Source organism: Crocodylus siamensis, chromosome 3 (genome assembly GCF_052110815.1).
Source record: "Crocodylus siamensis isolate JL-2025a chromosome 3, ASM5211081v1, whole genome shotgun sequence".
Classification (NCBI taxonomy): domain Eukaryota; kingdom Metazoa; phylum Chordata; order Crocodylia; family Crocodylidae; genus Crocodylus; species Crocodylus siamensis.
The window spans coordinates 58591904-58607456 of record NC_143397.1 but is presented as its reverse complement, the minus strand read 5'-3'; the positions used below and the strand labels follow the sequence as shown (position 1 = coordinate 58607456).

Genomic DNA, 15553 nt, shown 5'->3' with positions numbered 1-15553 from the left:
GCCCTGTCCCCCGCAGTTCCCAGTCCAAGCAGCACTCCCCTTATCACTCTCCTGCTGCTCCTGACTTTCCCCTCTATCTTCCAGTTTCTACTACCTGCCTCAACCCCTGATGGCAGGGTGGGGTAGTGTAGCCCATGGGACTGAAACGGCCCATAACAAGTGGTTTCAGGGGAAACTGCACAGAACAGGAGTACTCGTACAGTGCAGCAGGGGTTGCCCACCACATGAAGGGTCTGAAACATGGATCAGGGGTGTGCAGCCCATGCAGCATGTTAGCTGATAGCATGTGGCCCACAGTCACTAAAAAATTGGTGTCTATGGCTTAATATCTGGGACTTACCTATATCAAATTACTCAAATGCATATTTCAAAGGCTGTACAAATAGTTTAACTCCAGAATGTGGCCATAAACTACTTAGCCTATGTATCTACTTATCAGTATTTATGCAGAGATGACATCTTGTATTGTCTGATGCTGTAACTCCTGCAATGAAAGGAGACAATCTGGAATAGTGTAAGATTTGTGATACTTTCAGGAAGTATCTACCTTGACCAATTTAATGATCAGTCCCAACAGATTTCACAGATCAAAGTACTGATGTGCTTCTTTGTTAGCAACAACGTTTTTTATCTCTGCAAACCTTGTAGCATCACAAAAATAGCATCTGGAGGAAGCCTGGGGCTAATGGTTTTTAAAAAATGCATACCTAAAGTAAGATTTTTAACTATAGAGAATTGGCATAATTTAAAACAGTGCTGAACACCTAGATGCTCCCATTGGATTTTGATGCTAGAATACATTACCTGTTTAAAAGCCTAAGGTAGCCTAAACTACTTATAATGTAAAGGAATTGGGGATGCTTAATCAAAATGTTGATATCTCCTTTGTCAAGCAGTGAAGAATTAACATAAGCAATCTATATAGTTACTGAAGTAAACTCAAAGTTCTTGTTGGTATTATTATTAAGTACATGCTTAGAAAGTTAACTATTTTATATCATAAACAGAAATTAAAGGACAGGAATAATTTAAACTCAACTCAGCATCAACTTTTCAAAGCAAGGATTGTCAAATCAGAACCAATCTATCATTTTTCAGTTTACAAAGGAAACAGATATACAGACTTTTTAATGCACCCTATAAAAGTAAAAGTCAGAAATATTCTTCTTTTAAAAGACAGTTTCAAATACTAACTTACATATTAAAATTTTCTACCATTAAGACATCAGTTCAACAAGTTTTCAAGTATAAATTTTTCAGATTACTGTAGATGTGCATTTATAAAAATGTAAATTATTTAATTAGAACATTCATATATCCACGGGGGTGGTGTATACATATAGATGTACACATACACACACACACACACACACACACACACACACAGTTACATTTGTCCACAACCACAATAATCTTACAATATGCCTGTGCTAGTTAATAAATTAGCAATGCTCCTTTAAAAAAAAAAATCTATATAGATAGATATCTATAGATACATAAATATTAAAGCAGCATTGCTACTTTATTAACTAGCACAGGAATACTGTACAATTTGTGATACTGTGTGTGTATTGTTACTATTATTGTTACTGTGTATTGTATACTATATATATCTCTATAGATATGGTGGTAGTAATAGCACTGTGTACACACACAGACACACACACACACACACACACACACACACAGAGTACTATATACATAGCTATATATATATCAGAGTACTATATATATATATATATATAGTAACAATACACACACTTTAAAGCTGCAGTGCTACTTTATTAACTAGCCTGGGAATACTGTAAGATTATTGTGGTTGTGGACAAATGTAACAATATGCCGTATTACAGGAAAACTTAGTATTCAAAGGAAACAGGCAAACAAACCTAACTCTTTTATCTGTCCACTGATTGAAGTACAGCTAAAGCATAGCAACTTTATACCTGAATGAAACAATTTAACCCCAGGGGGGAGGGGTAAAATACAGCATGACTGGATCCAGCCCGTAGCTGCCCCTGTGGTGTTTTGCATAAGGCCAAGCCCCACCTGCTCCTACCAGGGCACCCTGAGCTGCACACACCATTGTGCCTGCCACCTGCAGCTTCTGGTGGGGCTGTTCCTGGTGTTGCTATGTTCCCCTCACCTCCAGCAAGAACTGCCCAGCTGAAGGTCCCCCCCATCTGCCTGCCCAGAGCAGGGCAGCAGAGGCAGGAGTGGGAGGAAGAGTTGACAATGGAGGCAAGGGGAACACAGTGGCAGCCAACCAGCTTCAGGCCCGGGTCAGGGCCGAGGCCTGGGCAGCAGAAACACAGTGGAAGCTGCCCTAAGTGGGGCTCAGCCACATGCAGAGCACCACAGGGACGGCTGCGAACAGTACTGCCCAGATGAACTCTGCTGCAGGTGCCCCCTTTCTCCCCCTCCTGCCCCTCACCTCTAGCGCCCAGACAGCCCACCCAAACATATACATCCTCCACACCCCACCTCCACACAGGGCAAGGCATGCAGGGAGTGGATCATGGCTCGGTCCAGTCCTTGGCCCTGAGTTGTCACCACCCTACTATCCGGCCCCATGACCCTGGCCTCACCTGCCCATCCCACTCCTGAACACTGCTCCCCACCCACCCAAAGCCCCATAGGGAGTTTTGGTAAATTGATCCATGGAGGGGTGCTGACCCAAACCACGAGACTCCCTATGCGGCCCTCAGGCATAAATAATTGCCCACCTGTGGTTTAACTCCATTTAAACAAATATAGGCAACTGTCTATTGCATAGAACCAAAGCAACTATTTTGTCTATCCATTCCTACATCTGTGTAAGTGGAGCTCCTACTTCTGCATAAGTGGAACTGAACAGCTTCACCTGGGGTTAAAGTAACTGAGATTAACTTTATTTCAATCAGTATAAAAGTGGACAGACAAAACAGTTACATTGTTCCAGTGCAATACACAGTAAACAGCTGCAATTTAAAACCAATATGATTGTTTTGCCTGTCCACACTCCATTTCACAGTAGAGAAAAAACAATTAACTTCAGAAACTGGAATGAAATCAACACTGAGATCTGCAAATAAACTAATAAATTCGTCACCATGAAAATCATATCCCAGATTAAAGTTAGGAGCCACATAGCAGGGAAGATTAATTTAATCACATAATGCTTTGGGAACATATATATTTTTAATCACTGCTTATTCATGGCAGTGATTACTGCAGAAGTGCCTATTATTGGACAGAACAGCTACCTTGTTAGAGCAAAGGTCAGACTTCCCTTTCAACCTTCTTCTGAAACATCAACATAAGTTGTAGCCTCTTATTTGGAAAACTGGGAAACTACTTCCCTATATCACTATATTTGTAAAGCACTTTGAGATACTCAAAGGTAAGTCAACATAATAAGTGAAAAGTAGAAATAACACTATTTTCTTATTAACATATATTTGGTAGCTCTATTCAACATACGTACCAGTATTACGACCTAACAAGTAACTTAGAAAATAAAGATGTTAAGTTTACATTATCTTTTATTAATTGCCTTTACCTAGTGCCATAATCCACAACTACCCAATCTTTGGATGTTCCAGTGATGGCATCATGGTGTTGAAAGAGTCCTAGGTTCCTTCTAGCTTCTGTCAACAACTTATAATGATCCACTGAAGGAAAGGCATTCATCTTGTCAGATTTCTTGCACTGTACTAATGCCAGAGAGTAAAGGATCTCAGCTGCCCTGGAATTGTAAAGAAAACAAACAAACAAACAATGTAGCTACCTGAGTAAAAACTCCATGTATTTTATTCAAGGAACCAACACAGTATTATCGCAGCTACTCTCAAAAGTGGCTCCACAAGTTCTTTAAGCTAAAAAATTGTCAATATAACATTCTATTCATAAACACAGCAACTGAACAGGTCATTTGCACAGACCTATAAGTCAGGAGTCAGACCTTAAAATGATGCATTCAGGATTTATTGCATCTCAAAAGAACAGAAATAAAATTCAGCTTTCAGAACCACACATCTTTTTTAACAAACAGAATTACTCCTCTCAAATGGTATGTTCTGTATTATATTCTGCACAGTAACCAGTCATTTAATTTTTTTAAATCTGTGTATGCCTTAATTGGATTATTAAGAACCCTTAAACACTATATTAAGCTATCATATTGCAGAGCTTTTACCTGGCAACCAGATAGAGGCTTATAGGATTTTAAAAATCTAAACTTGTCAACACTGCCTCTCTCATCTTTCTAATCCAACATGTAAAATTTTTTGTGGTTTTAATAAATGCTATTTATAATAAATGCATGATTCTTTCCCTTTACACGTTTGATTTTACCTTGATTTGGGTTAGTTTTTTAAAGTTTGAGAAAACAGTGGTAAAAAACTTCTAAGTTAGTTAAGCAACGTAATTAAGATAACTTTTTCCTGTCCAAAATAAATAGAAGATTAATTTCTACACATCTAATTCAAAAGTGGTAAAAAATATCAGATTTTACATTTGGCTAAGCCCTCAAGGAGCAACAGAAATATTTTTAAATATTTAAAATGATTAAAGTAATTAAATATTATAATATATTCTAACATTAAATAAGCTAAGCTTTAAATATTTAAAATATTTCAAAATTATTTTACTGAAGTAAAACTAAAACTTCAATGTAAAACAAAATTCATCCTTCCTTACCAACCCCTCCTCACTACTTCCTTTTAAATTGCTCTAGATGTCACCAACAATTTGCCTGTCATTCAGTCAATAATCTGCAACTCAGACCTCTTTCTACATCCCTGTATTCAGGTTACATCAAAATCTTGCCAATTTTTTTCTGCTTAACACCTCTAAAATACAGCTCCTTCCATTCCACTCAGACTGTTTTAAACTGTCATCCAGACTCCTCTCTCACATCTTGATTGCTGCAACCGCCTTCGCTGTGGCCCAAGAAATACAAATTTGTTACACTCCTACTTCTTCAGGATACTCCGTTAAGCATCATTTTCCCAGTCTGCCACACTGACCATACCATCCCTCCCTCTCTTTGCACCCCCAAATGGCTTCCCTATCAAACTGATGTTTTTTGTCCTCAAGTTCAAGAGTCTTCACAGGCTATCAGCAAGCTATGCGTCTTTTCTCACAGAATATCAACAGGTCAGCTTTTATTTCAAATCAGCCTACAACACCAGCCTCTAGCTCCCATTGTTTGAAATTATATTTCATATTCCCTTCCCTGTTGATGTTACTGGGAGCTATTCCAAAGCATGAACATCCACAAAGCTACCACTGTCCTCTACAACAGAGTGCTTTCCCATGTGCCACAGAAGCAGTACTGCAGGCACTTCCTTTTATTCCCTAGAGAATACCTTAGACTGTGTTAAAGGTAATTTCCACTTTGAGGACTTTAGTTTATGGACAACATGAAAAATACCCCCACCATGCAGCCCTTGCAGCTGGTCTTTAATTTTGTCCAGGTGACTTCATCTTCAGGCCGTCTGTCTGGAAACTAGCAAGGGGTGGACAATCCGTGGCACAGGTTTCACAAGTGGACAGGCAACCTCTGTGTGTGGCACACGACAGATCAGGGAAGGGGCAGGCAATATAGTGGCACATGGCAGGAACCAAAAAGTAAAGCAGCAAATCAGGCAGAAGAAGGGGATTGCATTGGCACTTGGGAAAGGTACAGGGATAAACGTAGCACGCCTGTTGGAAAGGCTCACCCCTCACTGATCTAAATGTACCTGATGGTGCAAGGTTGAATTGGAAAAATTTCTAAAGGTCCCCTTCTGGCCTACAAATATTTGATTTTATGCCAGAGATGTGCAAATCTATGACTCAGCAATGTGCATGTGCGCCCAAAACTAGTAAAGATCAGAAAATACTTCCTTTAATTCTGCAGTTGTAGTAAGCACCCTACCTTTACTATAGCTTTTGCAGAAAAAAAAAAAAAAAGCTACTGATGGCTAATTTGCTTATCTTAAAAAATTACAGTTTTTATGCATATATTCAATATAGAGTAAGCTCGTCACATATCTTAGAAAGTGCACTTAGTGTAAAATTGCAGTAGTTAAATGTTTTTCCAGCACACTATACTTTTTGTTCATATAACACCAAAATTTGTCATTATTAACCTGTTGAACTGTTTAAAGTAAAGCCACCTTAGAGCAAGAAATGTTGGCAAGATCCTTTTTTGGTTCAGTTCACCCGTGTCAAAGTAAGTAGCTGCAATATTACAATTTTACCCTAAACCAATTTGTCTTTTAAAGATCTGAACACTATACACAAATGAGGGACAAAGCTGACCTAAAATATTTCTAACAGAAAATTTTCCTTAAATCAGGGCTCAGCAACCTATGGCCCCCAAAGCCATGTTATCTAGCCTGCGGAATAAGAGACTTCATCACTGTTCCAGTGATGGTGGGTTTTGCCCACACTGTGGTTGCACAACATAGAGACATGGCAGTAGTAGTGGCCAGGCTGGAAGGGTTGACCCCCCTTTAGAGTCGAGCTGAGTTGTTTCAACTCGCCAGTTACTAATTGCCAAGCGCCGTCCTAAATAATACCCTGCTACTCGGAACTAGTGTCCTGGCATTGTACTCAGACACTGTAAAATGGCAAGAGCCATAATTTGACTGAGCAGTATTCTTTACCTCTTTGTCTCAAACAATTTCCTAATACTGGTTTGTACTTTTGAACAGCTGCCAACTCCCCACCACAGGGGACTGCATTTCATTAAGGCAGCATTAATCAGAATATTTAAGTCTAAAAGCCAAATTCTAAACTGTGAAGTTGATGCATTTAAATAACTGAGTTTCATATTAGTTACTTTTGTTATGTTTGTATATTGTTTAGTTCTCTCTTATATGCTGTAGTCATAAATACATTTATAGATGCAGAAGTGTCTCATTTTATTGTGACAGAAGCTACACAATTTGGAAGTGCTTCATCCTTTCAACATGTTTTCAACAGGAAAAACTGGCGGGGGGGAAATCGCACATTTTTTTAAAAAAAAATCAAAGGCACATTACATATTTTAGTAGTTACCTTCGTAAAGTAGCTGTACATCTTTGAATAATCGATGAAGGTTCTGAAGTTAACTATATATATTTTTATAAAGTTCAGTAAATCTGTACATCAAAAACATTCAACCATCAAAATCCATGGTTCCTACAAATGCCTTCCCCAAAACATGATATCTGACCCAATGCACAAAATGCCCTCCCTCATGGCAACTATACAGGTTAAATTAAACAGCAGCTATGCAATGGAATGAACTTGCACAGAAAAAAATATATATAAACAGACATATATGCCACTAGGAGCTCAATTCTCACAGAACAAATCACATATTCAAGGGAAATCTACCCAACACCTTTAAAAAAAGCAAACTTGTAAACAAAAATTCACAAGCTGGCTGGTCATTAAGAACCAGGAACTTAACACTGATATTGGTTTTATGGTGCATTATAACCTACTTGATTCCTGAATTCTTCCCACATGTAAAAGGTGGTAATGACTCTCCTGTCTGTCTTTCTGCAGGTCTTCATCTCCCAGTAATCAGTTCCTCTTCTTCAGCTAATTGTTGGCCTGCTACCCCTGGAAATTTCTCTCCTCCTTCTTCCAACTGTTTTTTTTATTATTATTATTATTATTATTATTATTATTATTATGCTGTGCTTCCTTTTACCCCTCAGACCTGTAGAAGAATGTCTTCCAAAAGCTTGCCTGCCTCTATCCCAAATAGACCATTGGTCCAAGAAAGATATCACCCTACGAAATCCTGCCTCTCACAAAAATATTCCAAACACTTCAAGAAAAAACTCTGTAGATAATTCATATCTAAGAGGTTTACTAAACAAAGTCAGGACCCCTCACGTATGGACAAAAAGTTAGGTGTACATTCTTCTGGCAAGCGAACAATTTAATGAGGGTTTCAAAATACCAAAAAGACAGTTATCACAGAGGTAGACAGCAGAGAAATGTAGGAAACAGAATTGCCAGAGTCTGTTCCAAATGACTTCCACAAATGATTTAACATCACTAGCTGAATATATTCCACAGATTTACTGTCTTTGTAAATGCAAAATCATGTCTAATTTCTTAAAGAAATAACACTGCAATCTTTTGAAGATCAACTGTTCCCAACTTCAAACAAAAAGATGCCAGCCCTTTTATCCACAGTGTTAGAACTGAGCTGGAATTAAATCTCAACTTAAAAACAGATTAAGTCAGGTTTGTGGATCCCTATAAGAAAACATCAATACCTAACATTTCATGTTACTTGCTTCCATAGTGCATTACCAGAAATGACTGATAAAGAGAAGAGCATAGATTATAAGCAAATGTGCATTTTTGTTAACAATGGCACCTTCAAATCAAAAAGTGTGAAAACTGTTGGGTTTTTTTTTTAAGTCTCTGGACAGAGCAGTCTCACCAAAAGCACATCCTGTTCTATGCTTGTATTTGGACAGACAGTTCTGATGCTTATTCAGCAGATATGAGGTATTCAACTTATAAACATTCTGTAATAAAAAGTTCATGGCTTTACTGAAGGATAGCAGCTTTATCAAAGACCTCACTTTAAACATGCTTATAGATGCTAGGGTTTAAATTGACCAATGCTTAATTCTGCCTTATCCCTTAACAAGAAAACAATACTTTCTATAACCCTAGTGCTCAACCTTCTGGCACTGCAGGCCTGACAAGAGGCATAAAGTGGGCTCGCAAGTCAGATACAATTTAGGGTCAGCATGTAAGGAACTGGGCCACAGCTGCAATCCTGCATGCCAGGTCCAGCTGTAGCATGACCTCACACAATCCAGCATGCAAGGCCTCATCATCCAACCCATGGGCTTCCACACAAGTCCAATAATGTGGCAGAAGGGGAACAGTGGCAACATGAATTGCCATAGCTTCCCAAGGACGTGTTACTTTAGATGCAAAGTAATACTTATTACTTCTAAAAAAAAAAACCTCTTGCACAGTATTTTTCCACAATATTCTTAAGAAATATAATGCCAAAATTACTAGTTTGCATACTAGGGAGAATAAATATTTTTGCAAGCAATATATTTTTTAACTTACACAACAGGTGTTGGGGATGAGAGAAAGTCACCTAAAAAAGTATAGACAAGAAAAGATCAGGAAAAAGAGCAGCACACCTTTCCTACAAAAATATTAAGCAACAAGATATACTGGAAAGGTAAAACCAATTTGTAAAGTTATTTAATTTTACCTGAGCACCAAGCCTTACTCAACAAAGTAAGTAATTAAGTCCAACTACCACCCATGTACCAATAACGTTTACCAAAGAATATCTATATTAAAATTTGCTCAAATACTGTAACACAGTCTCCAAACATGGCTGGAAAAACTGTGAACAGATGTTAATGTATTAAGCTAAAAATAGTGATTTTTCAGGAGGACAGATTTTTATTTACATGGAAGTTAGATACACCAGCTTTCTTTCCCCAACTGAGAAGCCATAAGACATTAATACGGTAATAAATCTGGATCTTAAATATTCCAGAACTAATGAAGTTCACTGGAGTCTTATGTTGGCTGATGGATTTCTTCATTAGGACGTCCAGCCACGCATAAGTTTAAGCCATCCAACTGCAGATGACAGCTGAAGAATGAAGTCACAAAAAATACCCCTATTGATATGTTTACCTCCAGGCATCCTCACTAGTCTCTACTTCAAATCCAAAGCACTAACCAAAAACAAGCATTCACAGTTATATATAAAGACACAAAAAAACTGTACTATGCAGTCTGCAATATCACAAATATTAAAGAAAAGTTGCTTATCTGTGCTGAAGTTCTTCAAGATGTTTTCGCTTTGTACACTGGTGCACATATACACCTTACACCTGACAGGAGAATGTTTTTGGCCAACAGTTGCCAATGAAGCCATGGATTAGCTCACACTCTTACGGGTACCAAGGGCATTAAAGTAGTGTGGGGTAACTGCTATGTATGTGGTCCCATTGCAACTGAGGATTCAGTCTGTAACAGGATTCCTTAGTAACTGGGAAAGGCAGGTCATGGAATATACAAGTAACACATCTTAAACAATTCCAGTTATTGCATAGATATGTAACCGTTGTTTCTTCATTTATATCACTCTGGGATACAGTGGAATCACTCTAAGTGATTCATAAGCACTTCCTAATATACACTATGAGCAATGCGTCCCTACCTAAAACATATTGCAAAGCGTTTTGCTGAGAGCATCCTTCAGTCATGGTATTTCCATTCATTAACAGTATTTGCTAAAAGTGGAATTCTAAATGCCTGATTTGCAGAAGTGGAGGGTTGCCGAAGCGGAATGAGCTCTAATATTATACAGGATCTAACCGCCAGTTGGCAACAAAGTTTAACACATCCTGAAACCCATTTTGATAATTTCTGACATATAGGTTGGCTTTCCATCTTTTCAGCAAAGGACAAAAGACAGCTGTCAGAAAAGTTCACACTTTCTTTATTGGTACCTACAAAAGAAAAATACTAAGAAATTTTCCTTCTCAATAATTCAAGTGCAATTTGGGAAAGAACATGTTAAATAAATAAATAGCATGATACTATTTCTCACTAGTACTTAGGGTACAAGGAGCCCCTGCCATGAATGCCCTATCTTTCCAGTCATCCTATATGAAATAACTACCTCATTTATCTGAGCCAAAGAATTCTGAATTTAAGATGACCTCCAAATAAATTAGATTCTATATACAGAAAACGTATACATTTGTTAAAATGTTCCATGTATAGAATCTAATTATTGGACGGCCATCTTAAATCCTACCCTCCCTGCACTGCTGCAGCAGGTTTTCATAAGGACAAAACATTATCAGTTTAACTGAGTTCCCATCTAGGGACTAACTCGGGGTGATAATAAGCATGGTGGCATGAGAGCAAAGACTGAAGGATAACTGTGCCCACGAGAGATGGAAACTTCTAAAAAGGCACAGTATTGGAAACCTAATGAGAAAAGGTTATTGCCTTTTAAGTAAAAAATACACACACCTAGTGGTGTGTTTTCAGATGGAGGAAGACGAGGGACAAGTAGTAAATGTGGTTAATGAATTACTCCTAATCAAATCAACCATAAAAGATTTATTTACTTGTCAATGAAGGAGAAGCTCACAAGGCAGATGCTGCATTTGTCCAAGTGCGTTCAGAAATAAAATGCCTCCAGCCACAAATGTGGGGAAGAGTGCTGCCAGACTAGCCAGAACAAAATACTGTGAACATGAAGTAAAACTTGGCATGAATTGCTCTCAGCAGATTCAACAACAACTAAATTTATATTCTCACATGCACATTCACGTCTCACATATTGTGCCTCCTTTTGAAACAACAGTGATGTAACGCACAGACTGCAAGCATCTCAAGTGGCTTACATTTCTGAGTAATGTAAATCAAATCTTGACCACTTCCCTGAGAATGCACTTCATAAACTACTACATTAGATTCATGCTTCCATTTCCTTCCTGAGCAGTGACTACCACTGTCCTGAATACAGTCCTGAGTTGGCCTTCCTTCATCCATGTCAGATTCAGACATCTCTTCATTAGATGTAGGTTGTTCAGTGTTAAGAGAACCTGCCAGGTCAGCATTGCTACTTTCTGATGTAGCATGACTGGTTATTATGGTAGGCTGCAGAACCAGGGGCCCAGCAACAAATAAGGCTCCAATTGTTGCTTTCTATACTGTGTTTGGTGGTCACTCTTATATCTTGCAACTGATCAATGTGGCGGCACCAAATATTAGGCACTACTTGCGCTGGGTAGAACAATGGACCTGTTTGTCCACTCACAATCATAGGCTAACATTTATTAACTGTCCAATTGCACACCACTACTCTGTGACTTACACATAGCTGCCGAGGAGCACCTATCCCCCTTGTCATGGCCTACTTATCTGGAGACTTACAATAATACGTTGCTGCAAGTTTAATTTTAACAAGTCCAGCCATGACCTAAGATTCCAGCCCACGAACAGCACTGCCAGTCTAATTCATTGTAGCATGTACTGCATTCTGGTTTGCTAGGAAAAAGCAGACCATCTTCTGCTGTTTTTCACGGACAGCAAGGCATTTTTGAAAGACTATGCAAACTGTCCAGCCAGGCCAATGGTGGCTGTATGATATGGTGCAGAACTGATATATGTCAGAAGCCATTTTTCTTCATGAACCTTTGAAACTCATCTGAACTGAATTGTGGCTCACTGTCAGTTACAACTTGTTTCCATAACCCAGTGTTTGTAAACAAATGTCACAATTTTTCCATCATCTGTGCTATACTAATGGTTTTCATGTAGAAAACTTCTGGCTATTTCGCGTCGAAGTCCATAACCACTAAGTCAGCGGTTCTCAAACTTTTTAGACTCAAGGTACCTCTCCAAAACTCGTCAAAATTTAGTACCCCATTTTAAAGATAATTTAACTATATCGTGCACATTGCAATACTTGCATCATAATGTTATTATTGCATTAGCAATTGATTAGAAATTATAATAATATTCCATGTGCCTCACCAAACTGTGCACCTTCTGCAGATCCAGGTAGGAAAGGAGCAGTGGCAGGAGCATGTGATCCTGCCACAGCCCTTCCTGGTCCAACCCTGCACAGGATCTCCTGAAAACAGAGACAAGCAGGGCAGATGGAACTATCCTGCAGGTCTCAGTTTTTAGGAAGTATTTTGGAGCCAAAAGGAAGCATGTTGCAGCAGAAAGACCCGCATCACATTATAGGGGCAGGCATGGTGATTCTGCTTCAGGTCTTCCTGGTTCAGCTCCTGAAATTGGGGTGCATGGGACAGTTCTACCTAGTGGCGGTAGCAGCCTGGAGAAACAGTGCTGCCACCAGGCAGAACTCCCCCCATGCACCCCATTTTCAGGAATTACACCAGACCCAAACTAGAGAGAGCTGCAACAAAAGTGGTGGGCCTGCCTGTGTAAAGCAGGTAGGGACACTTTTCTGCTGTAGCCAGTTTTCAGTTCCCTCCTAACATGACCCCTTAAACAGAGAGGCACACAGGGCAATTTCATCCCATGGTAGCAGCACTGCAACAACCCTGGCAGGTTTGCAGTTAGGAACCACTATACTAGATACAGTGCCATCCCTAGTGGGGGGCAAATCAGGGCAACTGCCCTGGGCTCCGTACTTTGGGGGGGTGTCGCAGAGTGGCTGTGGCCCCTCCTAATGGCCCACCAGCTAATGCTGGTGCCTCCATGCCGCTGCCAGCTCCGTATCTGGCTGCTCACCACTCCGCTGCCAGCTTCTTCATGTTGGGGCCCCACACAGGCTAATTTGCCCCAGGCTCTGCACCCTGCTAGGATAGTTGGACTAGGTACATCATCTCTAAAAACGGTTCTGCAAAATCAATATGGAGCCACTGCCAAGGAATAGATGGCCATTCCCAGGGGTGTAATGAACTAGTCTGCATATATTCTGTGCTTGCTGGTACCCCATACAATCCTTAGCCGGGTGTTATATTTCTTGGTCAATACCCAACCGCCATTCAAAACTTCCGGCAAGTGCCTTCATTTTTTACAACTCCTAGATGACCTATGTGAACCTATGTGCAGATCTTCTAAAATTGTTTTGCAAAGCATGAATTGCCCACATGACACATCTTTGATGTATACCAAGTTCATCTTTGTTTGCATAAAAGGTGCTAAATTAGGAATGCCCATATATTCCCAAACTCTCAGGGTGGTTTCATGCATGTGTCGGTGGGGGATCTTTCTTGTTTTTCTTGCCCAATCATATTAAAGGTCACTGGGGCATATTCTAGATTAAATAAATTAACAATTTTAGTAGATACTGTTTCTACTACAGGAGGCTCTTTGCAGATGAATTTAAGTATCCAGAAGCATTTCCAGGTGCCTTTGCTCTTTTGTTTTCAATGTCATTAAGTGTGACCCACTAAAAAGAGAGCGAAGCATTGCATACATGCTGCACCTGCCCTGGACATTCTTTTCTTAGGATGGAGAGTTGATACTAATGGTTGGTGATTTGTGACCAATGTAAACTTTTTCCCATATAGGTACTAATTAAAATCTTTACCTGCACCCTCTCCAGACTTAAACGTTTCCTTGTCTTTGTGCATAATTATGTTCTGCTGCTGTAAGCAATAGTGATAAAAATGTTATGGGCCATTCAGTACTGTCAGAAATAGTATGTGATATAACAGCCCTGATGCCACACAAAATATGCATTGTCACATAACTTGATAGGTAATGCCGGATTAAAGCGACCAGCCCTTTTGCTTCTAGGAACACTTCCTGATGCTCACGTGACCAAACCTATTTGCAACAAACAATTTTAGAGGACACAATACAGTTCCTAGGTTTGGTACAAATCTACTATAATCATTAGTAAATCCTAGAGAAGATACAAGTTGCAAAACAACACTTGGCTGTGGGACTTCCAAGAATGTTTTTCTCTTAAGATCACTGTAGGCCTTGTGCTTCCATAATACGTCCATAACAAGAACTGCACAACAGTCCAGACTGAGGAGGGGTCATGCCTAGGGTGACCAGCTTTGGGCACAGGGGGAGAGGAAGAAACACCCCACTTGGGGGCTTCCCTCTTCCCAAGCACTGGGGAGACCCCAGCTGGAAGTCTGGTTCGAGGGGGGGGTTCCCCCCACATCCCCTCAACTGACTACAGGCTAAAAAGGGGGGCATAGCTGAGCAAACACCCATCTCCTGGTCGTCTGCACTGGTGAGCAGGTTTGGAGGTGAGTTCTAGCACCTCCTGGCACCTGGTATGGGCCACTGCAGGGGTCTGGCTACCTTTTGAAAAGCAGAAGTCAGTTCCCTTTCTTATTTGTTCAATCTGAGCAGTTTACAGAAACCTGTAAAGACTGAATTAATTCAGCCTTGTGCTTTCTGACCATCTGTCCATAGCCTATACATACAACTAGTGTCCCTACTATTCTGTTCTATATAGTTTATTTTAATCTCTTCTTTATTTTTCTTAATACGGCATTCAGTTTCAGTATGCATCTTTTTATTGCAACTTAGGCAGTTAGCTGGGATTTAGGATCCTTTTCTACACCAATAGCATACATCTGGCTGTTACATGCACTGACTCTTCCATTGCATATTTAATAACTCATTCATTCCTATTTCCATAGGCATTCTTCCATACAATTCTACAGCATCCTTTTCTGTAGTTTCCATAGCTATTCCAATCTCAACAGCACATTTAAAGATAAGGTCTCTGTCTGATAAGATATTCCTTTCTACAGCTTCATTAGGTAGCCAACACACAAATGCATCTCTGAGGGTCTCATTAAGTCTGTCCTTAAAATGGCAAAATTCTGACAATTTCCATAGTAATATCACAAAAGGGGAAATAGATTCACTTTCAAGTTGATTTCTTTTATGGAACCTGAACCTTTCTGCAATGATCAATGACTTAGGTGCCAGATACTCTTGGACAATTTTCATTATTTCTTCAAAGGTTTCACTTGCTAGCTTTTTTGGAGTGAACAGGTTGCACAGTAAACTACGTTTTTCCTCACATCAAGAAGGAATGCAGCTACAAGTTCCTGTG

At 39.6% G+C, this 15553-nt stretch overlaps 1 protein-coding gene across 1 annotated transcript in view; it reads right to left on the bottom strand.

The window, feature by feature from the left end:
* Nucleotides 1–15553, bottom strand: part of MAN2A1 (mannosidase alpha class 2A member 1) — a 234149-nt gene that overhangs the window by 112541 nt on the left and 106055 nt on the right. The window contains exon 10 of the mRNA XM_090038361.1: nt 3542–3727. Within this exon, the coding sequence (XP_089894487.1) occupies nt 3542–3727 (186 nt within the window). The remainder of the gene's footprint in view (nt 1–3541; nt 3728–15553) is intronic.